We start from the raw sequence: 23,066 nt of genomic DNA, 5'->3' as shown, positions 1-23,066 counted from the left end.
GGTCTCCCAAGTTAAGTGGGGAGTCCGCTTGGGATTCTCTCCCTCTTACCTCAACATGCTCAGTCACAGGCTCATTCAAATCTTTTTTAAAAAGAATTCTCCCCCAAAACAAAAAACACGCCTTGGAAAATAGGTAAAATTACATGAGGTTTTTTATTCTCAGTACCACAAGAGGGCAGAATAGATTGAGGCTCTGCAAAAAGAAACTGATGGTTCCTCCACGAAGGTTATTACAACCTGCTGTGATAAAAGAGTACAGTTATTAGGGGAAATGCTACCCTCAGTATTTTGACCCACAGTATGAGTTTCAGAACTACCTGGGTTTGCGGTTTTGGTAAAGGAATACGTTGACCAAGTATACCGCAGAGAAGTGTACCCAAAAGGATATTGGGGATTTTTTCCCTACCCTGTTTTGTCAGCATGTCTTACCACCTTAACAGTTGACCTGTCCTGACCTGTCTCTTGTCAGGGTCTTGTTTTGCATCTGGTTTGTTTCCTTTAAGTACACATCCAGGTGATGTATCCTCTGGTTTGCAGATACAGAAGATCTCTGTTCCTTAGCATTTAAAGGCTCCACATCCCTTTTGAATTTGTTAGCACCAATTTAATCTTCCTGCTCTTAATTTGCGCAGCCTCTTGGTAACCACTTTCACGTGGCCAGGAATCTTTGCCTGCAAAAATCAACAGGGCTCGTGCGCCTCTGTGCTAGATGCTCGTGGTTTTGGTCTCTGCTCTCAGATGCGTCTGCAGGTTTTATGGCGTTTAAAACAACTTTAAGTTGCAAAAAACTAAAGTTCGATGCTGGGAGTACTGCTCAAAAGCGTTTGAAACTGGGTACTTGACCGTTTTTATCTCCCGAGTTCTTTATGGCTCCACGTCCTGTGCTTTAGGATTCCTGATGATTACGTAGGTTTTTTGGTTAAAAACCGGGGTTGTGCGGGACAGAGCAGGTCGAACGTGAAGCAGCTAGCGAGAGTGCGGACGTCGGCCGGAAGCGCTTTGACCCACGTGGCGCTAGCCCCGCCCAGCCCGCGGCTTGGTTTCCGGGAACGCGGGCTTAGTGACGTCATTACCGAGCGCTGGGCCGGACGGCGGGCCGGCGGAGGCGCCATGCTGAGCCGGCTTCAGGAGCTGCGCAAGGAGGAGGAGACACTTCTCCGGTTGAAGGCGGCCCTGCACGACCAGCTGAACCGGCTCAAGGTGACCCTGCGTGCACCCCGCACCCCCCCACCCCTCCAGCCCCTCTACTCCGCCGCCCTGCGAACCCTAGGCGTCGGCGGCGTCCACCTGGTGGTTGAGAAGCCCCTGGGAGCGCGTTTGATATTGCGGGCCCACTTCTCTGAGAATCTTGATCCTGCAGGCCTAGGCTGAGGTCCAGCGATCTGTATGTGTGGCAAGGCTACCGCCACACCGCCAACACCCGTAAATGCAGGTGCTCCGCACATCTTGCGCTGAGCAAGTGCGACCTCCCTAAGCCCGGACCAGGCTCTCCCTGTCCCGGACCCCCTCCTCCCCAGCTCCTTCAGTATGTGCTAGCCACCATTTACTAGCTGCTTTTGGCGCTTGAAACAGCTCCAGTATTGTTAAGCCAGAAGAGACGCGTAGATCCGTTGTGCAAAGAAAGCAAGCCAGGGCCTGAGGAAAGAGGTGTCGCAGAGTTCCCAGTAGCTTTAATTCTGGCAGCTGCTACGGACTCCATGGCCTGGACGAGATTTGGTGCACCTGGGCCATTTCCCACACCTGGGCCTAATCCACCCTCTTTAGCCCCAGTGAGATGATCCTGATAAGAACTCTTCTTCAGGATCTTTAAGCCCAAATGAGATGCGGGTTTTGAAGGCCTTTTGTAAGCTAAAAGCACTGTACAGCTATGACATATCAAAGTAATATTATTTTCCTCAGGACAGTTGTAATGGCCGGCAGTTATTTATGTGTTTGTACCACTAGTACCTGTACAAGTACCCAGCGGGTGTGTAGTGTATGCTGGTGACCAGGACCTCTAAAGCCTCTGTTCCCTTATGCTCCGGGAAACACTTCCACTTTCCGTTCTTCCTGCCTTCACTTTCTTATTACTGGGTAGAAATCTAGAGTCTAGGGAATCGGCCTTCTGTGGAATCAGAAGACACCTGGCTTTTTTAAGGGCACACTTGGCTTTTCTATCCAAATCTGCTGTATCTAGGGGAATGAAAGTCTTGGCTCAGCTGAGACACCTGTACACCCAGGGGAAAGGCCTGGAGGTTTTCTTGGCTCTTTTCCTTAAAAATGTGGGGAAAGATTAAGAGCCCCACCCTTCCCTCTAGAGCTGCACAGAGGTGACACTGTTTTCACGTCTCCTCATGATGCTTGCCTTTGACAGCATGCTCAGCAGATTTTACCCATGTCAGTAGCCCAGTGAAATAGTAAGCAGAGTGTCCTCACCTCTTCTTTTCTAGGTCGAAGAACTAGCCCTCCAATCAATGATTAGTTCTAGGAGAGGGGATGAGATACTATCTTCTAAACCTGCACCTGAACAGTCACATGATGTAAGTTGAATCAAGTGTGGGCCTAGGGAGAGAATGCAAGGTGCATTCTGCTCTTGTGCTGCTTGGAGGACAAAAATTTTTGTAAATTATCAAGCCCAGAGGACTCAGGGAATTGCTTGTGAGAGCTTTCTAGTTTAATGAACTGGTTATTTCATATCACTCTTTTAGACAGGAAACAGCCCACCTTTCTACCAGCTGGTCACACTTTGATTAATGAGGTACCGTTGTATTGCCCACACCATCCTAGTCATCTGACCTTTCTAGTTACTCCAGTGAACCCAGGGAGAGTCGGAGAGCTTTGCAGGCATTTGTCAAAAACTTCCACTGCCTCATGAATAAGTAAGCCTGGGATTTAAGAAAGAGTGTAGCTTTAGCTACAAAGCATAGTGCGAACAAGTGAATTCCAGTCCTCAACATCTCCTCCTGCTAATGTCCGCGAGTAAAATGGTACAATATTCTTCTTTCTAAATATACCATATTTGAGCACTTTTTCTCCCAGATGTGTTTAAGCCATCTAAAACCATTTGAAAGTAGCACATCTAGGCCAGCATAATTCTTCGGCATGAACCATGTTTGTAGATCAGGTAACATTCTGTCAAATCTAGGGCATTTACTCTCCTCCCATTTTGGCAATGGGGAGGTGGGGGTAAGAGGGTCAGGGGAGAAATGGGAAGTGGCCTTACCTCCTGATGATAAAATACTGGGCATGAGGATGCAATTGAGATTTGATTTTAAAACCTATTTAAGAATTTGCTGCTTTGAGGCCAGCATCTTTCCTACTAATCCATAATGTCCTTGCCTAAAGCAGATGTTGGTGCATGTAGACAATGAAGCATCAATCAACCAGACTGCACTGGAGTTGAGCACAAGGAGCCATGTGCCCGAAGAGGAGGAGGAGGAGGAGGAGGAAGAATCAGATTCCTGAAGCAGGGTAGGGAAGAGCCAAGCTTAGAGGAATTAAGTTTCTACATCTCAGGAACTTTTGTTTCTTCAAAAAAAATTGTCTTTCCATAGGCCCTCTTGGCCTGCTTTACAAGGAAGAACTTTAGGATGTGTAGTTGTGAAAATGGTTCCATCAAGAACTCAAGTTTCAGAACGCTTTAACAAAAATTAGTGACATACGGAAAAGCAGAGCTGCAGTGTCTTAGCATTGAGCAATATGGGTGGTGCTGTGACTGTATTAGTAATTATGCTCAAAACAAAATTTCCTCTAAAATGCTATTGAGAAAGTCTGGCATTTGCACAAAGGGCAGAGTTTAAATACAAGTCAGCCTTTCCAGTCAACATTGCCTCTTAAGAAAACCAATTAAAGGCTGTCTGCATGCCATTGAGCCATTGTGAGCAGAGCAAGGCCACAGTTTAGGAGAGAAAGATGACAAGTGAGGAGCACAGAGGGCCACTAGAGAACACAAGCTGCCGCCACCTCTCGGTGGAGCAGGTAGGAATACTGCGCTGCGGAGGGCTTTGTAGGGCTGCCATCATAGGTAGGTTGAGATATCACAGTGTTTAGTAAAATGTGCTTAGAAACAAAGTACAGATAAAGAGCTGTCATGCAGCTTCCTGGTTTCCAGATAGTAACAGAGAAAAGGATTAGTTCCTCCCCTGGGGCAAAAAATACAGCAGGATGGTTTAAAACCCATTGCTGGACTTAGAGAGGAAATGTGCTGTTAAATCACTATGCCTGGGAGATTGGGGTTTTGTAATAATGACAGTTACAGAATAACAGTTATTAAAACTTAGTACTTGTAGTTGAGATTCACTTATGCATACTATCCCTCTTCCAGTGAATATACAGTTAAGTAGTTGCTTAATTTTATAAAATTTGCCCTGCCCAAGCAACAGAAAAGCCAAACAACACAAAGAATCTCCTCAAGCAAAACTTCTTTTGTAACTGTTCCAGAAAAGAACATGAGTATATTTATTAATCAACATTTCATTAAAGTTATTTTGAGCTACTCTTAAAGGAAATAGAAGTTTAAATGAGCATGTTTCTTGGAAAACACCGTGTGAAAACTTTTGCAATGAAAAGCAATCAAGCTATTTTATTTAAAATAGGAACAGGGGTTTTTGAGAGCTAGAAAAGTTGGCTGTGAATTCTGGCTCTACTGCTGACTGGCTGCTTGCCTTCTTAACTCTTGGCAGCTCTCAAGAGTCCTGCGGTCAAAGGTCTGCCTACCTGAGCCAGCACTTTCACAGGTGGTTGTGGTGTGCTAACGAGGTATCATGCGAAAACACAGCTATTGGTGTCTCAGCAAGAGGGAGTCTAAGGAAGGGATTTGACATAGGGACCTCAAAACAGCAAGACTGAGGCAGGTAACCTTATTCTTGGTAAAAATTACCAGGAAAAAAACCTTTTTGACTCTAAAAATGTAACACACTTTTGTATGTAAATAGAGAATGTAGAACATCCCTCAAAAGACACTAAACATGAAAGCATTCAAATCCAGTTATTAGACTCTAGGTGACACCTTCCTCCCTAGGTGCAGTTTGCACATTTTAACGAGACCTCGGTTTGTATCCTGTCCCTTAGCAAAAGACACAGGGTGCGAGTCTTAAACCCTGGTCTGAATGGATGTTGTTTAGGTTAGACTGTTGGCTTAGAACCGACGTTGGCCTCACAGCAAGGGAAAACGGACTGGCTGAGGCAGCCGTATATATACCAGTGAGCAGTTTTTAAAACCCTGCCTGGATTCCAAGCTTTGGTAGGCTCAGAATGGAACTGCCAACTCAGGAGCTTTACCCAGGTCCTGCTTTTAGTTTGAAAACAAAACAGGCCTTATCTTTTTAAAGACATGTTTATTTTGGTTTTCTCTAAGCTGCCTCTCGAAGAAAATGATGGAAGAGGTGCCACCCAGGCAGCATCACGTGTCCCTCAAGTTCCGAAAGTCACTTGGGCAGAAAAGGCATCTGTGGTCAGTTGGGACATGGCTTTGTTTCCTGTGACTTCAGTGCTACCTCACAGGCAGGACAAAGCCAGCACCAGGTCCATTCCTCTCCAGGAAAGTGGAAAAAAGTCACTGGTGAAAGCAGGGAGACAGTTGCTCCAGCATGGGACTGGATGTCCTGGGCGGAGGCTCCCACACCAGTCAGGCTGGCCAAGAGTGGAGTGTTCCTGGGAGCACACCAGTGACACCCCAACCCCACCTTGCCTACTGCTTTTCCCTGTGTAGAAATGGCAGGAAGAGAGGGGATCTAGTCACAGGGCCACAGGAAAGGTAGCTGGAAGATTCACACATAAGTGGAGAAAAGTGTTGGACAAAGTCCAAAACTTGGGAGTCACGGATCCGTTAAAGCCCAGAGCACCGAACTTGGCTTCACTATGGCATTTCTGCTTTCCAGCCTCCTTCCCGTCTCCACCTGTGCCCTCACAAGAAGGCTTGGCTAAGTCATTGGACTTTATTGTGTATGTGTACCAGAGACACTGAAAATCCTACCCCAAAAGGAGACATATTTTTCCATCCTTTTAACTTGACAGTATATTTATTAGAATAAGAGATTAGATTTGTTAAACATCTGGATTGAAATGGTTAAAAGGATTTTCATACAATTTTTAGGCACTATACACACTTGTTTACAATAGCATCAGTACTTGGATTTGGGGAAAGAGAAATCTCATATTTTAATGCCTTGATCCATTTGTAACATTCAAAGTAACCACCATTTTAGAAACACTAATTCAAACTTGAGACATAAACCACTAAATATCCCACATAATATATTTAAAAATAAATATAGAAATACAGCCAGAAGTCTACAAATCATCACAGTAGACAGACTGGTGAAGCCCCAGCTATCATGGCAGTGAAGGGCTCTGGCTAGATAGAGATTGCTTCATTCTACACCAAAAGCAAAAATATAATAAAATGATACATACTTTCTGATGTTCTTTATCATAGCAGCAAAGCATGCTTCACATGCACTGCCTGTGAAGGATCTTACAAGGCCCCTTCCTGCTCAAACAGAAGGTATGCCTGGCAAGAATGCAGTACCACCAAGTGTCAGAGAATCCCGAAAATACAGGCAGCTAGCCAGTCACGGTGAGGGAAGAGCAGTGCAATTTTCAGTAAGAATGACTACCCACGGTCACCAAAGTTTCACTGTAATTCAACGTTGTGCGTGTGCTGATCGACATACACAAAAATAGCCCCAAGCACAAAGCCAATCCACTTAGGGAGAGAACAGGAAGAATAGAGACAGTAATATTAAAAATGACACAAGTAGAATTTTGGCACATGCTGTGTTCTTCATCCTTTGTCATAGGTGAGATGCACGTCTGAACAGACAGGCGTGGGCAAGAGGCCCGGAAGCGACATGGCACACCACTGGGCAGGGGACTCACTCTTCGCTGCTTCCCACGTCCTTAGACACCGGCTGCGTGGGTCGGTGTGCTGGGCTGGTTAAGGCCAATGGTGGAGCAGAGCCAACCTGCAAAATCCACTTCCTCCCCGTCCGATCTCTTGATAAAGGCATGAACCTATGTGCAAGGAAGCAGAGTAAGTGGTGGTCAAAAACCCAAAGGAAAGGTTGAGAGTCCTGGGTCTAGAGCTTCTCTTGGAAGGAGCTCCCAGAGCCTGTCCTGGGCCAGCAGCTGCCGCAAGAGCCTGCGCTGCTCGTCTCATAGGCTGTGAGGCCACAGCCCCCATGCACCACCCAGAGCCTGCGCTCCTCCCCTGGGGCCTGGGCACAGGAGCTCTGCCCTCCCCTCGGCCCTTACACTGCCCGGCGGAGACGGGGGGCCGCTGTTCGGGATCCTACAGCCCCTGGGGCGGCGGGAGCACAGCGGCCGAGGCGGAGCAGGGAATGGGCTCGGAGTACCTGGGCAGGTAGACTGAGGGAGGACAAATGAATAAACAGGACGTGTACAAATTGGAAATCAGTGGACTTACCATGAGTTGCTTCAGATCTGCTCTCTCTGCTGGGTTTTTTATTAAGCTGAAAGAAAAAGATAAGGTGAGAGAGCTTGCCTGGCGCTGGTTTCCCCTCAAATTGCTTGCACTTATGTGCCTGCCCCCCCCCCCCCCCCCCGTTCTGAGGAGTGCCTGAGCCTTCTCCGCCTTCTGTTCTGGCAGAGCGGCACGCCCACAGGTTAACAAATGCCTGCGGAATTAAACGAAGACCAAAAGGCACCATGCCAGGCCCTGCAGAGCAGGTGCCGAAAGCTGCAGCTTCATCCACTGCCGTCGTCTGACCAGTCCCCGAAGTCGTGGCACTCTGGAAGTGCAGGGGAAAGGGCAGAGCTCTGCTCCCCAAGACTGGGCGGAGAGGCTGACAAAAGCAGCGTACTCTTGCAGAGGGCAAGGAGGGGACTTACCACTTATTCACAAAATCTTGAAATTCCAGACTGAATACTCCACTGGGCAGTTTTGGAGGAGGCTGCAAATACATGTCAAGACCTAAGAAAGGCGTGGCTTCCTTCTCCACCCATATTCCCCACAAACACCCCCCCCCTCAGACCTTGGCGCGGTGCTGCCCTTACACAGCCACGGGGAGGCAGGCCTGGGAGGCCAGGTGGGACCTCTGGTCTCACGACGCACACTTAGAACTACGGCCCAGGTTGTGTTCTGCCACTCTCTTGTCTAGTGACTAAACAAACCACTGTTTCTCGGTGAATCTTAGTTTATTGTTCTCTGAGCTGCGGAGGGCCTCATGACACTCCCAACTGTAAACCTTGCGGTGTGGCGTGGACACATACCCAGCAATTACTAGCGGCCGCAGCTAGGGGGCTATGCAGACCCCCACCTGTGCACGTCACAGAAGCTACCTAAATAGTAATAAAATGTATAGCCCTTTTCTGACACCTGAAGAAGTGGAGCAAGGTTAATAATAAAACAGTGGCTGACAGAAGACTGAGTCTGGAAGGAATGTTCCCTGCACCCTCACTCAAGGAATGCGGCCGTGCGCAGGCATTGGTGCAAGGACACGGGCACCAGCTCTGTTTTCCCAGGGTATGCAGTGGAGGTCATGCAGGGTCACACGGGACAGGGCGCTGGGGCACCTGGCTCATGCGCTCCACCCCCGCGCAACCTGTGCTGGGTCTGAGTGCAGCTTCCTCGTGAGCACACTCCCAGACTGTGCCCGGGATGGCACTGCCTTGATGTGCAACCCAGACCAACAGGCGATCTGAGACTGAAAATTAAGACACTGACACCACCTAAAAGCCCTGCCTCACCCTCTCGCCTGGAAGGCCTTACCAGAACAGCAGGTCAGTGAGCCTGATCTGAGTCAGGAACTAAAACCCAGCTCTCAGGGCACCCTGCAGACTGTTGCTGCTGCTGAGAGGGAAAAGGAACGCTCAAGGGAGAGACAGACAGCTTGGCTTCCCGAGGCCAGGCTAGTCCTGAGCAGGATGGGGGGCAAAGCCAGGGCTGTGAGGCACCCACACCTGCTGCCATACAGCCCAGTGGCCTGGAAGGTGTGGTTGGTAAAGGAAGAGCACTGGGTGGGAAGCACCTGAGCTTTTCTTCCTGGTGCCTGAGCTTCCTCACCTGTACGAAGAGGATAATGAAGCCAGCTGGCCCCCCAGAGGCAAGCAGGGCAGGAGACTGGCAGCGGCTTATTTAGCCCAGGCCATCTCCTGTCTTAATGTGGCCCCCCCAGCTCAGGTCCCAGCAGTAGAGGGTGGCCTTCTTCACCACCACAGATGCAAGCCATTCTGCCTCGTTGAGTCCTTAAACAGCTGAGATCACATCCTTCTGTTGCATGTCCCATGGTGCTTAGCATTAAGCTGGACAGTAAGGAGAGGTCAATTAACCTCCCTGGCCAGTGATGCTGGGGTGAAACAGGATTTTCCCTGTTGAGTTTGTAAGGGACAAGGGGACCCTTTTGAGGTCTGGTTTTAGAGCACAGTACGAAGTATGAAAAGTCATTCCTCTTGTCTCTTAAAGAGCACAGGGCTATGCCTTTTACTGTGTACCCCAGCGGCCTCCCCAGCCTCACAGAGCTGGTTCTCACGCACTACCCAGGCTGCCCCTGAGCCGGGCGTGCTGGCCCTGCCACCTAACATCCCGTCCCGAAGCCCTGCTCCTCTAGCCCTGCCCCACCCTCTGCACCACCGCTTCCCGCCCCCTCTAACCGGGGTTGGAGGACTGCTGGTCGGTCTCTTGCGTCCTCGATCCTCTTTTAATTTAAACACAAATAATGTGTGTTCTTTGCGTTAAAGTCAGCCAGCAGCAATAAGCCAAAAGAAACTTCCATCACCCCGAATCAGTTTCATACTACTTTCCAGACTTTATATGCACATACATGCATAGAATTTTTTTCATAGTTTTTAAAGACTTGATCACCGTATACATAGTACTTTGTAGTGTTTTTCACACAATCTACAGTGAATACTTTCCATACTATTTCTACACTGTCATTTTTTTTACATCTACTGGTTTTTAATGGCACTTACCAGAGAAGACCCTATCCTACAGGTATGTATGTGTGTGTCCTGCCTCCCATATGAAGCTAACAGTCTTCACGACTAGGGACTTCTGTTTTTCCATCTGTGGACTGCACCTCATCCCTACCATCACCCTGCAGTGTGCATGCAGCCCACAGTAAGCACCCAAGAAATGCCTGGTGAATGAAGCAGTAAGAATGGAATGGGCACACTCGAGGCTCCCGACAATGAGAAAGGGAGAGAAACTCAGAGCTACCCAAAGATGTTCGCTGGGGAAGGGACACCTGTAACCTCTAAACCAGCCACTCCATTCCAAGAGCATGCCATACAAGAATCCCCTTGGGGCCCAAAAAGCCTCACTGTGCAAACAAAACTGTTCTCTTAATAGAAGCAAATACCAAAGTCAAAGAAGCCATGCAGTACTTACCTCGTTGACTATGTAATCCAACAACTCAAAAATTGCCATGGGAGGTCGGCTGTCCATTCCATAAGCTACAGATTTTATAACAAGAAAAAAGAAAACACTTCTCAAAAAAACAGGAAGTTATTTGCCACTGTGAGGCTAGGGATTGGAGTAAGGGTCCTGGGGACCAGAACAGGGTCGTAGATGATAAGCAGAGACACAAGAGCCACAGATAAGGCTGAACACAGAGGGGTCCAGCAAAGGCCACACAGTTGGCCAGCCAGGGTAGGAGGCTGGGCTCTACCACCTCCAAGGTTTGCGACCTCAGGCAAATCCACTGACTGCTAAGCTTAGTACTGAATTTGCTACAGTGGAGATGGATAATCATCATGTCTGCCCTTCTTCCCTTCCTTACATTGAGACAGGAGTAAATAAGGTAATAACTAAGTAACTCAAGGACTCAGTTTTAATTCTCCCTGAACTTGGGTTTCTTCTTTTATCCTCCAGAGTCCCAGGGCAGCCTCAGGGGCCACGGCCGCAGCCCCTCCAGTGACCCACCACCATCAGCTACCCCTGCCCTCCTCTTGTTTCTCCCTTCATACATTCCCTCTCTCCTGAGAGCCTCCCAGGGGCAGACACCAGGTCCTCATGGTCACACAAGCCCCAGCAGGAAGTACATCAGAAGACGGTGGCTGGGCCTGGATCTTCCAAGCACCAGGTTTACTTCTCAGTATGCGTGATCCGAAAGGCAGGCCATGCTGCGCAGCGCTCAGCACCTAGGCCTCAGACTTGGCCATTTACGGTGTGCAGTCTTGACAAGTCAGGCACTTTGTGCCTCAGTCTCCTCATATCTAAATAGAGATTATTATAATAGTGCTCACAAACAATCGCTATTAAAATTAGATAATACTTGGCAGATCCATGGAGACACAAAGTAGATTAGCGGTTGCCAGGGGGTGGGAGGAGATGGGAGTGATTGCTCATGGAGGTGAGGTTTCTGTTAGGGTGATGGACATGTTCTGGAAGTACACGGTGGTGATGGTCGCACAACACATAAGAATATACTAAAATCCACTGAAATGTACACTTTAAAATGTGCATCTTATGTTGTGTAAATTTTATCTCAAAAAAAAATCTACCTAAAAGATGTCATGATTTTTTAAAATTCAGATAGTGCATATAAAGTACTAAATGCTGTGTCAGGAACAGAGCCAGCACTCTGAACAAAGGGTGAGAAGATGTTGGTAGTAACAGTAAGGTTAACACCCGCCCGGAGACCCTTGCTCTGCTTCCCGCCCTGGCCCCAGCCTGGCATCCAGAGACAGGCAGTCAGTCTTGGGAGAATGTTCAGAGAATCAGCCCTCCAGAAACCCAAAAAAGAGTAAGGTCCCCACCCCCCTGCTCCCAGTCCAAGCGGGGGCCACACCAGGCCACTCACAGCTGAGGGGCCTTCCAGGGGTCCTTGGTCTGGGTGGCGTCTCAGCCGCATCTCCCTCCACTTGGCACCCAAACATCAGCTCCAGCTCCTTGGCATCTGGAGGAGGGATGGGATACCTCCCAACCGCCATCTCAACCAGAGAGAGCCCCATGCTCCAGATGTCCGACTGCACCGAGTAATGAGTCCCCTGGAGTCTTTCTGGCTGCAGGAGACACAGACAGTTCTGATCACCTGTGAGCTAATCCAGGCCCATTCAGCAGAGGGAGAGGCCCATCCCCATGGAGGCTCAAAGGGAGGCCTCAAGAATCCCTGCCCCTTTGAGGCTTGTTTGCACTGCAGGGAGTGGGCTGCCCTGCTTGGTCTTGGCCCTGGCCCTGGAGCTGCTGATGGATTTTACCTTCTTTAGGACCTCCACTAACTGCTTTAATTTGGTTTCTGACCTGTCTCCAACTACTGTGTTCACCAAATCCTGGATGACTCCTGGGGCTCTGACCCACGCCTCCTCACTGCCCTCAACTAACAGCCTCCGGCCCACCTGACCCCAGCTGCCGCTTCAGCTGGGGCTCCAGCTTCACACCCCCAGCTTTGCCCAGCCTCATCACTGCCTTGCACGTGCGGAGTAGCTGGTTCAAAGCCCAGCCTGCGAGGCTCATCTTGTCACCTGGGTCTGAAACGTGCGGCTTCTGGAACATGGGTCACGAATGAGGTGTGCAGTGGATAGAAAGAACACTGGTCTTTACAGTCAGGAAAGTTGAGCTCTAAGACCAGCTCCACCACGGACTCACTGACTGTCCTTGGACAACATGGAACAGCAGAAAAGGCAAAGGATCTGGGGTCAGGAGATCATGTTCAAGTCCCAATTCTGCAACTTGTAAACCACATGATCCTGAGCCTCAGTTTCCTCATCTATAAAGTGAAGCTGATGAAGGTGGTGGTGACAATACAGACATCACAAAACACCCGCTTCTCCTTACAGAGGTTACTGAGAAGGTCAAACCAAATGCAAATATATGTTAGATGTTGCAAAATGCTACACAATATGGGTTGTTACTGGCAGGAAGAGTCAGGGAAAAAGTACATAGTGCTACACAAAGCACTATTTTTATCCAGCGTTAACTGAAATGGCACAGGTATTTCAAGAACTCTACAAAAAAAAAAAAATCTTCATTCTGACCATTGTACATTTTTTTGGACATCATTAATATCTCCCATAGGATTTTTCACTAACTCAAACACTGGACTATTTTGGAACTGACCATATAACCACAAAAACCCAAACCACTAACCCTGGATCAATAGGTCCCAGGGCCTGTTAAATGATTTTGAACTTTGCAGTTGGCAGGTGAGTGGCCCAGAATGCCAGCTACTCAACTCTTAGACACTTAGGGAAGAAGCTGAAGGGCCCACTGGTTTCATGTTTCTGAAAGACCGTGTGTCACTGGAGTGGAGGGCGTGGAAATGTGGGTCAGCATTGGGCCAGTCATGCTGAGAGTGGCTGTCGCGGTGGGGACCGGAAGCAGCTGCCAAATCGGACCCAAGAGGCAAGTGAGGGCGTGCTCAGCAAAGGGGACTAACTGGCCAGGAGACCTGGCTTTCAATCCAGGCTCTGCATCTGGCTTTCCTCAACTCTAAAAATGGGAGCGATGATCTGCATTTCACGGGGCAACCACATAGAACAAATGAGATCACTCAAGGATTTGGACGAGAACGCGGAAAACACCCTATGTGCTGGGATGCCCCAGCCTCTGTGCCTCCCCCACGGATTGATCCGTGCCCGCACTCACTGCCACCTCCATGGAGATCCCCACTCACCCTAATGCCCCTCTACACCAGCACTCACCCAGAGTCACGTTTCCCCCTTTCTGAATCCTTCTCTGCAGCACCCAAGCCATTTACCACCCATTCAGTCAACCAAACATTAACCTGCTCACCAAGCACTCCCCAAGCACCTACCACATGCCAGGCCCCAAGCCAGGCCCTAGGGACAACTAAGATTCCCCCCCTGCCCCATGGTCCTATCGCTGCCCCTGCGGAGCTCATGGCATGGGGGGAAGAAGAGAACATGCCGATGCTGCCACCTCCTGGGGGAGGGGCAGTGATGCCTCCTCCCTCAATTCCTTCTCCTCCAAGCCCATCACCCAGCACACAGGTTCTGGCTCCACAGGAAAAGCCACCCACTTCACCCCTATCCCCAGCCAGGCCAAATGCTCAAGAAATGGAACCCACTGCTCATACCGACATGTAGGACCGTGTGCCCACGAAGGAGTTGGCCATGGAGTCAATGAGCTGCCCACTGACCCCAAAGTCACAGAGCTTGATCTCCCCACGGGAGTTCACGAGGATGTTGGAAGGCTTGACATCTGCAGGGGAGAGAATACAGAAAAGGAGGGAGTTGACACAGGTGGACTGGGGAGCGGAAGGGTCAACGCTCTCCAGACAGACCAGCCCTGACCATGAGTCCAAGACCCGCAGCCATCACATAGCCAGCCCTTGGCTTGCAAACACTGGACACCAGGGTCCCTTATTCCCCCTTATTCAGGGTTCAAGAAAGAATTGTCAGGAGAGGAAATGGCAACCTGTTGTAAAAGCAGGACAGGAAGTCAGTGGATTCCCACTCTGAGAATCCAGACTTGAACACATGACCCACAGGAGGTAATCAGTTATCACGAATAATCGGAATTTCAAACTTCGTTGCTTCATCACCCTTACAAGTATCTATGGTTGGATCATAAGGCAGGGGGAAAAACACAGCTAATAAGACCTGCATGCTTGCTGAGGCTACAGGCTAAAGACTACAGAGAGACGGCGGGGGCAGGAATTTCGATTCTGGACCTTGATACCAAGCACAGAGCATTGTGGACTTTCTGAATATGCGTGGCAGAGGCTGGGAGCTGCCTTATGATTTTTCGAAAGTCATTTCCCAAATAGCCTCCATAGGTGCAACCAGCTGTCAGTCCAGAAGAGCCCCTCGTGTCCCAGCCGGGGCCAGGCAAGGCAGTACCCCCAGAACCAGCCCCAACCCCTCCCCTGCACTCGGACCCCCCCCACTTCCCACCCAGCTGCCCCCCTCATTACTAGTTCACCTGTCCTTCCCTTTGCAGAGGGAGGTGAACCTCCAGATGTTTTCTTCCCCCGTTTCCCCTGTAAAGTGGACAGAGCAGGGTCAAGTGTTCTCATTTACAGGTGGGGAAATGAGGCTGGGACTTGGTAAAAGTCCCCAGGCCAGGGATCTGTGCGCAGACATCAGCAATGAGACTCACTGAATAAGCAGGCCATACCCAGGGGCAAAGCATAAACCGGACAGGCAGTCTTTGAGAGAAGTAAGAAAGACACTATTATAGAATATCTGGAGAATTAGAGGAAAAAAACCAGATCCCCATAAGTCAAAACTACTAGAACCACTATTCCCATTTTATTATTTTTCCCTTCAGTACTCTCAGATGAATGCATTTGCAGGCCCACCTTGGAGATCTGGCTGGTTCGGTTCCAGACCACCGCAATAAAGTGAGTATCATAATAAAGAGAGTCAAATGAATCTTGGGGGGTTTCTGGTACATAGAAAAGTTATGTTGGGACACCTGGGTGGCTCAGTTGGTTAAGTAGCTGACTTCAGCTCAAGTCATGATCTCAGGGTCCTGGGATCAAGCCCCAATCGGGGGGAATCCACGCTCAGGAGGGAGTCTGCCTCTCCTGCTCCTGCTCCCCACCCCTCCACTCATGCTCGCTCACTCTCTGTCAAATAAGTGTTTTTTTTTAAAGTTATGTTTACACTAGACAGTAGTCTAGTAAGTATACAGCAGCATTATGCCAAAAAAAAATGTACATAACTGAATTTAAAAATACTTTATTGCTAAAAAATGCTAACCATGGTTAACCTGAGCTTTCGGCAAGGCATAATCACTGATCACAGATCACCATAACAAATATAATAATGAAAAAGTTTCAAAAATTCAAGAACTGGGGGGGTGCCTGGGTGGCTCAGATGGTTGAGTGTCTGCTTCGGCTCAGTTCATGATCCCAGGGTCCTGGGATCGAGTCCCGCATTGGGCTCCCTGCTCCTTGGGGAGCCTGCTTCTCCCTCTGCCTCTGCCTCTCTCTCTCTGTCTCTCATGGATAAATAAATAAAATCTTTAAAAAAAAAATTCAAGAATTACCAAAATGTGACCCAGAGACATGAAGTGAGCAAGTGCTGTTGGAAAAATGGTATAGACTTGCTCAACACGGGACTGATGCAAACCGTCGATTTGTATATTAAAAAAAAAAAAAGCACAATGATATATTCTTGCCTGTATTTATCCTTAAACAGATTCTAACAAGTCTATGTAAGTATCTTTCCAAGGGTAAAGTAAAAAAACAAACAAAAACAAACAAAATACCCTCTTGTATCCCAGTAAGTCCTTCCCTTGCCCCTCCCACCTCACCCCTCGTTCCAGAGGCTGGGTCAAGTCGTAAGCACAGTGCTCAGCCAGCTCAAGCCTCTCTGCACCCACCAGCAGCTCCACCAGGGCGGGGCTGCCAGCTGCCGGCCTGGGCCTCACCACTGTCAGCCCGGAGGCTCCAAAATCCTTGTGAAGGAACGGCTCTGAACTCACCGTGTACACACACGAGCACTCAGGGCCACTGGGGTGATCTTTCCAAGACCCAGCCCTCATCATGGCACAGGACACAAGACCTTTCCCAACCCCTTGGCCCCCTCCCTGTGTCTCCTACATACAGACTTCTAGAATGCCAGCATCAGAAGTCACCTTAGAGGGAATCCGGTTCCTCCCCTTCAGTCTAAGGCCCAGAACGGTCTAGGACCTTGTCCCAGGGCACACAGCAAAAACTGGGTGCAGCTGGAACCAGAAGTCAGACCTTCTCCAATACCTAGGCCTGTCCTCTCCCCGCCCACCCCCCTGCCACATGACCCAACTCTGCTCCCCTCAGCCACTTCCTGTCATGCAGCCTCCTGTGCAATCACTTCAAACACATGGGGAGATCGGCAACTTCAGGACGTCAGGGACTGACTTGTCTTAGGTTTCTTCCCCACACCTAGAATTAGGACAGGCCCCGACAAACACTTGCCGCCGAGGAGCGACTGGTCCCCATCCACATACGGTCGTGGCCCTCCAACAGAGGACAGACGCCTGACCCCAGAGGTTAGTGTTCAGGATGCAGCAGGGGCCGCTAAGCGACAGGCCAGAGCTCGGAGAGCACACACCAGACCCTCCAACACTTGCCACCGAATACCCCGGCCCTTCACCCCTGTGCCTGGACCACCAAGCCGAGGCTTCCCTCACCTCCCAAATGGGCCCTCGGCAGGTTAGGCCCTGTTCTCAAGCAAAAGGGCAGCCTGGCTAAAGAGACTTGTATTCAAATCCCTGCCCTGCCGCCTGTTCCACCTGCAGCCTGGAGCCAGCCCCTCTGAGGTCCTAGCGCCGGCCCACCAGTCAGTGACAGTCAGTGAGGCGGTGGTGACCGTCACAGCGCTTGTAACCTCGCCCGATGGTGGCCAGGGCCGACCTGGTGCACGGTGGGCATTTACACAGCACATGGCACACCCCGTTACAGGGCCAACAGATTCTTTCACAGGCCGCCCTCCACGATGAGCAGTTCACAGCACCAGACCCCTGCTTCCTCCCTCCCCAACAGAGAGCAGCCCCCACCTCCACCCGGGTTTTTTCTTTTTTCTTGTTTTTTAAGATTTTATTTATTTGAGAGAGAGAGAGCACAAGCAGGGGGAGCAGCAGAGGGGGGAGGGAGAAGCAGGCTCCCTGCAGAGCAGGGAGCCCGATGTGGGGCTTGATCCCAGGACCCTGGGACCACGACCCGAGCCGAAGGCAGACGGCTTAACCATCTGAGCCACCCAGGTGCCCCCCACCTGCTTTTCCTCCCTCTGTGGGCTCAGAGGCGTCTCTCCAGGCTGCTGCTCAGGCGTGGCCACACGGCCTCTGTCACTGCTTGGATCTGATTCCTATTCCCATGGCAAGCAAGCCTCTTTTTCTCCAAATTTATGTAACACCACTTTCCTCCACCCCTGGCTCTCAGCTCTGGCCTCCCCCATCGCCAGAGAACACCACTGCCTGGGAAGCTGCAGAGACCACAGGGGATGGGTCCAAGGAGCAGAGGGAAACCCTGAGGAGTCTTCCCTGCCTGAACCACACCCTGGGATCCACCCACACCGCACAGGGCCCCCTCGGTGACCTGGAAGGGCAGACAAGAAGCTGCTTGCAGACCTGGGCCTCTAAATCACTCAACTCCAGAGCCAGCGGCTGAGCCACCAGGCTGGGGCATGCTTCCCCCGGGCGGACCCAGCCCAATCAGGCTCTTCTCCGGGGGCAGAAGTATGCGTCACACAAGTCCAGAGAGGGTGCTTCCTCTGTCGGCATCCCACCTTTGTTCTCTACAATCGCCGCCCTCCCTCCTCTGTCCCGTGCTCACCGTCTCCCCTCCTCCTCGGGCGGGACAGGCCCTGCCTCTCGGCCGGCCTTTCCCAGCCTGCCACTGCTCTGGCCTTAGCCCTCCAGCTTCCTGCTGTGACCCAGCCCCATGGGGGCCACCTCGCCCAGTTCAGGCCCACCCCTCTAACCATGCTTGCCCCTGCCCGTGAACCGTGCGCCTTTCCCACTCACCCTCACCTCAACTTCCAGGTGCGAGTTCTTCTGTGCCCCTACCCACTTGGGAACCTGCCCTGCTCCTAAAGCCCTGGGACGTTTGTTTAAGCAGGTTTCCTCCCACAGCTTTCCCAGCAGCAACCTCAACCACTGTTCAAATCACAGGCCCAGGCCCCCTCTACCTCCCAAGGCCTTCTCTGGGCCTTGGGTTCCCTTTCTCTCCCTGCAAGATCAAGAGAGTGAGGCTGGGAAGAGCCCCAGGACGTGGTGGGCTAGGCTGCACTCTAAAGGAAGCATCCAGCATCCACGAGGCCCCCAGGCTGACAAGCTTCCCCTGGAAACCTGAGAGGTGAATGTTTGGAGCCCTGATCCTACTCAGCCCCTGCAACAATGAGTAAGCCCTCCTTCTTCAAAAACAAACAAGGAGGGTTTATGGAAAAACTAAGTGGATGAAGATTTTCTTCACTATTTTCTGCCCCAGAAATAACCACTGTGTAAAACCTTCTGATTCTTCCCCCAAGAGCACATTATTTTAACTTAATTTCTGAGCATTCTCCACTCCTGGAAAACAAAGGGTTTGGATTAAATAATTCAGTGGGTCGTTTGTTTATTCTATAAACACTTACAAGTGAGCTGCGAGTAAAAACGACCCAGTTCCCACCCGTGTCCTCAAGGCCATCACCACTAGGGGAGACAGAACCTGAAGAGTAACAAGGAAATGTGCACGTGGGTATGATGGTAAGGGCAAAGGGAGAGCGATGCTCAGGGCACTGTGGACTGATAACTCTGAATTCTTCCAACCAGCCAGGCTCAATCCCAGCCTGACTAGTGGGCAAGGTCTTCGCAGGCAGATGAAGCAAGGTGAGTGTCAGCCCCCCCCCAAAAGTACTATATTCAAGCAACCTCATTCTGTTTGGCAGAGAAGAATATTACCAGAAGTTGCATTCCCTACGGGGGCGCAAGATGGAAGTAGATGGGGCCGTGGAGGAACAGAGGGCCGAGGAGAGAATGGGGAGCACAGGAGAAACAGGAGGAAAAGAAAAGAAATGAAGGCCCCCGAGAAGCAAGGTGAGTGACACCTGGAAGCCAGACTCTGGCTCATCTGTGACAAAGGCTGAATCCAAAAGTGAGACAACTTTGGATAAGTGAGTCAAAGGTTAAAGAAACAAAGGCAAATGAGATTTTTAAATGGTGACTTTAGGCCTCAAATGACCTCTTCTTAGCAACCCTGGTAGATCCCTATTAACCCTTCTCTAAAGGTGAATAAAAGGGAAAGGTGGCCGTCCCTGGTATGTCAAATAATGGTCTCCACAGAGCCACCTCCAGTTACTTATCCATGACCTCAGGGAGCCAATTAAATAGCAAAGATAATTAACATTCAGAGAAAATCCCAAGCCCTTCAGTTAGCCATGAACTGTAACCTCCTGCTCTCACCCAACCTTCCCCAAGAGCACAGCTTCCCCCCCTCGCTGGCTCCCCCAGCGAAGGAGAATGGATGCAGCTGCAAGGTGAGGGTGGGGGGTGGCGCAGGCAAGCCCGCCGGCCTGGGAGGACACCACAACAGCCCTGGTTCAACGAGGACCTCCTATGCCCGGCCTTTTAAATACACAGGCCTCTTTAATCCTCACAACAATGGTGAGAAGCAAGCACCATACACCCCCGTGTACAGATGAGAAACAGTGAGGCCCAGAGTCAGGGAGACGTCTGTCAAGATTACACACGGAGCTAATGGCAGAGGCAACAGCAGTACTCAGGCTCTTGATTATTCAGAGCCTAGATGACAGGGCAAATGGTGAACTGTACTCCAAAGTTTCAGAAAAGCCATTATTCAGTTGCAGGTGACAGTGGTCAGAAGGTACAAACTTCCAGTTATTAGATAAAATATTCCTGGGATGTAACATACAACATGGTGACTATAGTTAACAATACTGGAGTGTACGTATTTGAAAGTTGCTAAGAGAGTACATCTGTTTGTTTGTTTGTTTGTTTTTTAAGAACCCTCTCCACCCAACCTAGGGCTCAAACTCACAAACCCAAGATCAAGACTTCCATGATCTACTGAGCAAGCCACACAGGCGCCCCTGCAAGGACATCTTAAAAGTTCTCATCACAAGAAAAATAAATGTAGTCACGTGGCGATGAATATTAGCTAAGCTTAATTGTGGTGATCATTTCCCAACAGATACATCCGTCAAATCAGCATGCCGTATGCCTGAAACTAACAGAATGTTTTATACGTCAATCATATCTCAATTTTTTTTTTAAAGTTGTGGTTGGGGAAGAGGGTCACTCACACTACAGACATAACAAGCTTTATCTGCGAACAGGATCTGACTTGGGATAAACAAATCCTTTAAGTCCAGTTGTGAGAGAAAAGGTTTCTCTGCTCCGGGTGAGTGAGTGCTTCCTTCTCAGCTCCAGAGCACTGTCCCACCTGCAGATATTTGCTGACAGGGGACCAGAGGCTGCTTCCTACCTCCTTCTGCATAACAGAGTTCAACCAGGGAACTTTCGGAGCATGCATAACAAGCAGCTACTTTTCTCTCTCCACTTCTTACAACCAAGGCCACCAAGTGCAATTTAATTTTTTTTCTCCCCTCTCAAGATTCATTAGTTTTGAAATGCTTTCATTTTCTACCTTTGTGCACCCCTTTCGGCAAATTCAATTTTCATCTAGACCCAAAAGGCACTCAAATGCTTACAATTAAACGAGACACTATTGGGAGCACTCAGAGTTCATTTTTCTTTTTCAGAATTTGGTTTTCATTAGTACCTGCCATTCTAAGAAATGGTCAACATTTTTAAAACAGGATGTAACAAAAGCCACAGCAAAAGGTACAGGGGTTACACTCAAGGGGGGGGGGACAGCAAAACGAAAAGAGAAAGGGGCAGTCATGGGAAAAGCTCATAGGTCCTGGCTCTTGGGTCTGTCATTTTCAATGACCCCCTAATAATATTTGACAGAGCAGCCCCATTTTACAGACACAGAAATCAGGAATTAAGGAAATAGATGTCCCTCGCCAAAGATCACAAAGTAACTTTTCCATTAAAAGAAACCGCCTCCGGGCGCCTGGGTGGCTCAGTAGGTTAAGTGCTCAGTAGGTTAAGCATCTGCCTTCCGCTCAAGGCATGATCCTGGAGTCCCAGAACTGAGCCTCACATCAGGCTCCTGGCTCCTTGCTCCTTGCTCAGGCTCCAGCAGCAGGGAGCCTGCTTCTCCCTCTGCCTCTGCTGCTCCCCTTGCTTGTGTGCACGTGCTTTCTCTCTCTCAAATAAATAAATACATAAAATCTTAAAAAAAAAAAGAAAAAGAAAAGAAAAAGGAAGGGAGAAAGAGAGAAAAAGGGAGAGAGAGAGAGAGAAAGAGAGAGAGAGAGAGAGAGAGAAAGAAAAGGAAAGGAAAGGAAAAGAAAAGAAAAAAGGCCTGGGTGGCTCAGTTGGTTGGGCGACTGCCTTCGGCTCGGGTCATGATCCTGGAGTCCCAGGATCGAGTCCCGCATTGGGCTCCCTGCTCAGCAGGGAGTCTGCTTCTCCCTCTGATCCTCCCCCCTCTCATGTGCTCTCTCTCTCTCATTCTCTCTCTCAAATAAAATAAATAAAATCTTAAAAAAAAAAGAAAAAAGAAAAGAAAGATGAAACTGCCTTCAAGCACACATTTCCCTTTGCAGGCTGCAGGCTAATTCAGAGGACAGAAAATCTGTGGTCTATCACAAAGCCAATCACCCACCTGCAGGAAAGAAAACAATGTTGCCTAACTTGGATACTTCTCATCCACAATTCAAGAAAGGGAAATTAGCTTAAAAACCTGCTGACCTGCTGAAGGCTAATTTTGCTCAGCAGCAGGAGAGGCGGAGAAAAGACACTGGAAAAAGGAAAGGTAGAGAGAGCCGGAGATCTGTTCATTTTTAAATGCCAAGTGAGAGAGATTTCTAGTAACATCACTGTATTTAGGGTGGCCCAAACTCCACCAAAGTAAGGCATGACCATTTGTGCCTGTCACAAGCCCACATCATGCACCAGAGAAGTCTGGAAAGGAGGTAAAGAGGCCACTCATCAGTCATTTCAAGCTTAACTTGGGACAGGCCCCTAAAAAAAGGCACTTATCAGAGTGTGTTGCTGATTTAAGGACAAATGTGAGCCAGATGGACGGGACGTGTTTGTGGAGCCTCCTGAGCAGAGCTCACCACACACTCTTCTTTAGGAGAAGTGCTCCTCCCTCTCACCAGCCAAAGGCTCCAGGCGGCCATCACAGAAAACGCTGACCCTGGGCCCTGACACAGGGCAGGCCACTCACTGTCCCCCATTCCCCACCAAGGTGATCCCAGCAGGTCCAGGCACATGACCCATAGCAGGCCAATGGTCCCTCCTCAGGATTTTATAACAGAAGGCGCGGGGCTCTTCCCTCCCTGATAATCAGACAAAAGCCAGAGACAATGCTTCCCACAGCAGTCAGCCAAAAGGAGAGAATAAAGTCGACATCGGAAGAGAAGCCAATGAGAGTGCTAACGGCATCTTTTCCACATACATCTCAACTGAAATATAACAGCTAATGATATTTGAGGCCCTGGACACCGTTATTCCTCAGGACAGCTGCAATCTCATCCTCCCTGGGGTTTGGTTCTTTTACTATTTGAGCTGATTAGTGTTCGAGAACCCTAATATCCACTGGTTCTTATCAACTGGTGTCAAAAATTACACTATTAAGTAGGTGTATAGTGTGGCGTGGAAA

The 23,066-nt window shown here is 49.6% G+C and overlaps 2 protein-coding genes and 2 long non-coding RNA genes across 12 annotated transcripts in view; 2 read left to right on the top strand and 2 right to left on the bottom strand.

The window, feature by feature from the left end:
* Positions 1-134: 134 nt before the first annotated feature.
* On the bottom strand, positions 135-1,059 carry LOC141370017 (uncharacterized). The gene is made up of 2 exons (XR_012373680.1): positions 456-1,059; positions 135-240 (listed from the first exon to the last, which is right to left on the bottom strand). It is a non-coding gene; the product is annotated as an uncharacterized lncRNA (long non-coding RNA).
* On the top strand, positions 1,057-7,392 carry SNAPC5 (small nuclear RNA activating complex polypeptide 5). 6 transcript variants are annotated; one of them, XM_025883550.2, is made up of 4 exons: positions 1,057-1,200; positions 2,430-2,519; positions 3,328-3,450; positions 6,780-7,392. In XM_025883550.2, exons 1-3 carry the CDS (start codon positions 1,111-1,113, stop codon positions 3,442-3,444), a joined length of 297 nt encoding a protein of 98 aa, XP_025739335.1. In that variant the 5' UTR covers positions 1,057-1,110; the 3' UTR covers positions 3,445-3,450; positions 6,780-7,392. The 6 variants fall into 6 exon arrangements, with proteins under 6 accessions (XP_025739335.1, XP_073733328.1, XP_073733326.1 ...); XM_073877227.1 differs by having other exon boundaries at positions 5,336-7,392; XM_073877225.1 differs by having other exon boundaries at positions 3,325-3,450.
* MAP2K1 (mitogen-activated protein kinase kinase 1) overlaps positions 5,981-23,066 on the bottom strand; it is a 79,957-nt gene continuing 62,871 nt past the window's right edge. For both annotated transcript variants that reach the window (XM_025883549.2, XM_073877223.1), the window contains exons 6-11: positions 13,980-14,104; positions 11,745-11,946; positions 10,331-10,395; positions 7,831-7,892; positions 7,406-7,451; positions 5,981-6,993 (exon numbers count right to left, since the gene is read on the bottom strand). In XM_025883549.2, the coding sequence (XP_025739334.1) occupies positions 6,880-6,993; positions 7,406-7,451; positions 7,831-7,892; positions 10,331-10,395; positions 11,745-11,946; positions 13,980-14,104 (614 nt within the window). In that variant the 3' untranslated portion in view covers positions 5,981-6,879. The remainder of the gene's footprint in view (positions 6,994-7,405; positions 7,452-7,830; positions 7,893-10,330; positions 10,396-11,744; positions 11,947-13,979; positions 14,105-23,066) is intronic.
* Positions 14,923-20,471, top strand: LOC141370016 (uncharacterized). Of its 3 annotated transcripts, none has more exons than XR_012373677.1 (3): positions 14,923-15,248; positions 19,258-19,405; positions 20,333-20,471. It is a non-coding gene; the product is annotated as an uncharacterized lncRNA (long non-coding RNA). The 3 variants fall into 3 exon arrangements; XR_012373678.1 differs by lacking the exon at positions 14,923-15,248 and adding an exon at positions 16,699-16,882; XR_012373679.1 differs by lacking the exon at positions 14,923-15,248 and adding an exon at positions 18,410-18,686.

Source organism: Callorhinus ursinus, unplaced genomic scaffold, assembly GCF_003265705.2.
Source record: "Callorhinus ursinus isolate GAN/ISIS: 27379988/994484 unplaced genomic scaffold, GSC_fseal_2.0 scaffold25, whole genome shotgun sequence".
NCBI classification, from domain to species: Eukaryota; Metazoa; Chordata; class Mammalia; order Carnivora; family Otariidae; genus Callorhinus; species Callorhinus ursinus.
This window is presented reverse-complemented; position numbering and strand designations above follow the sequence as displayed.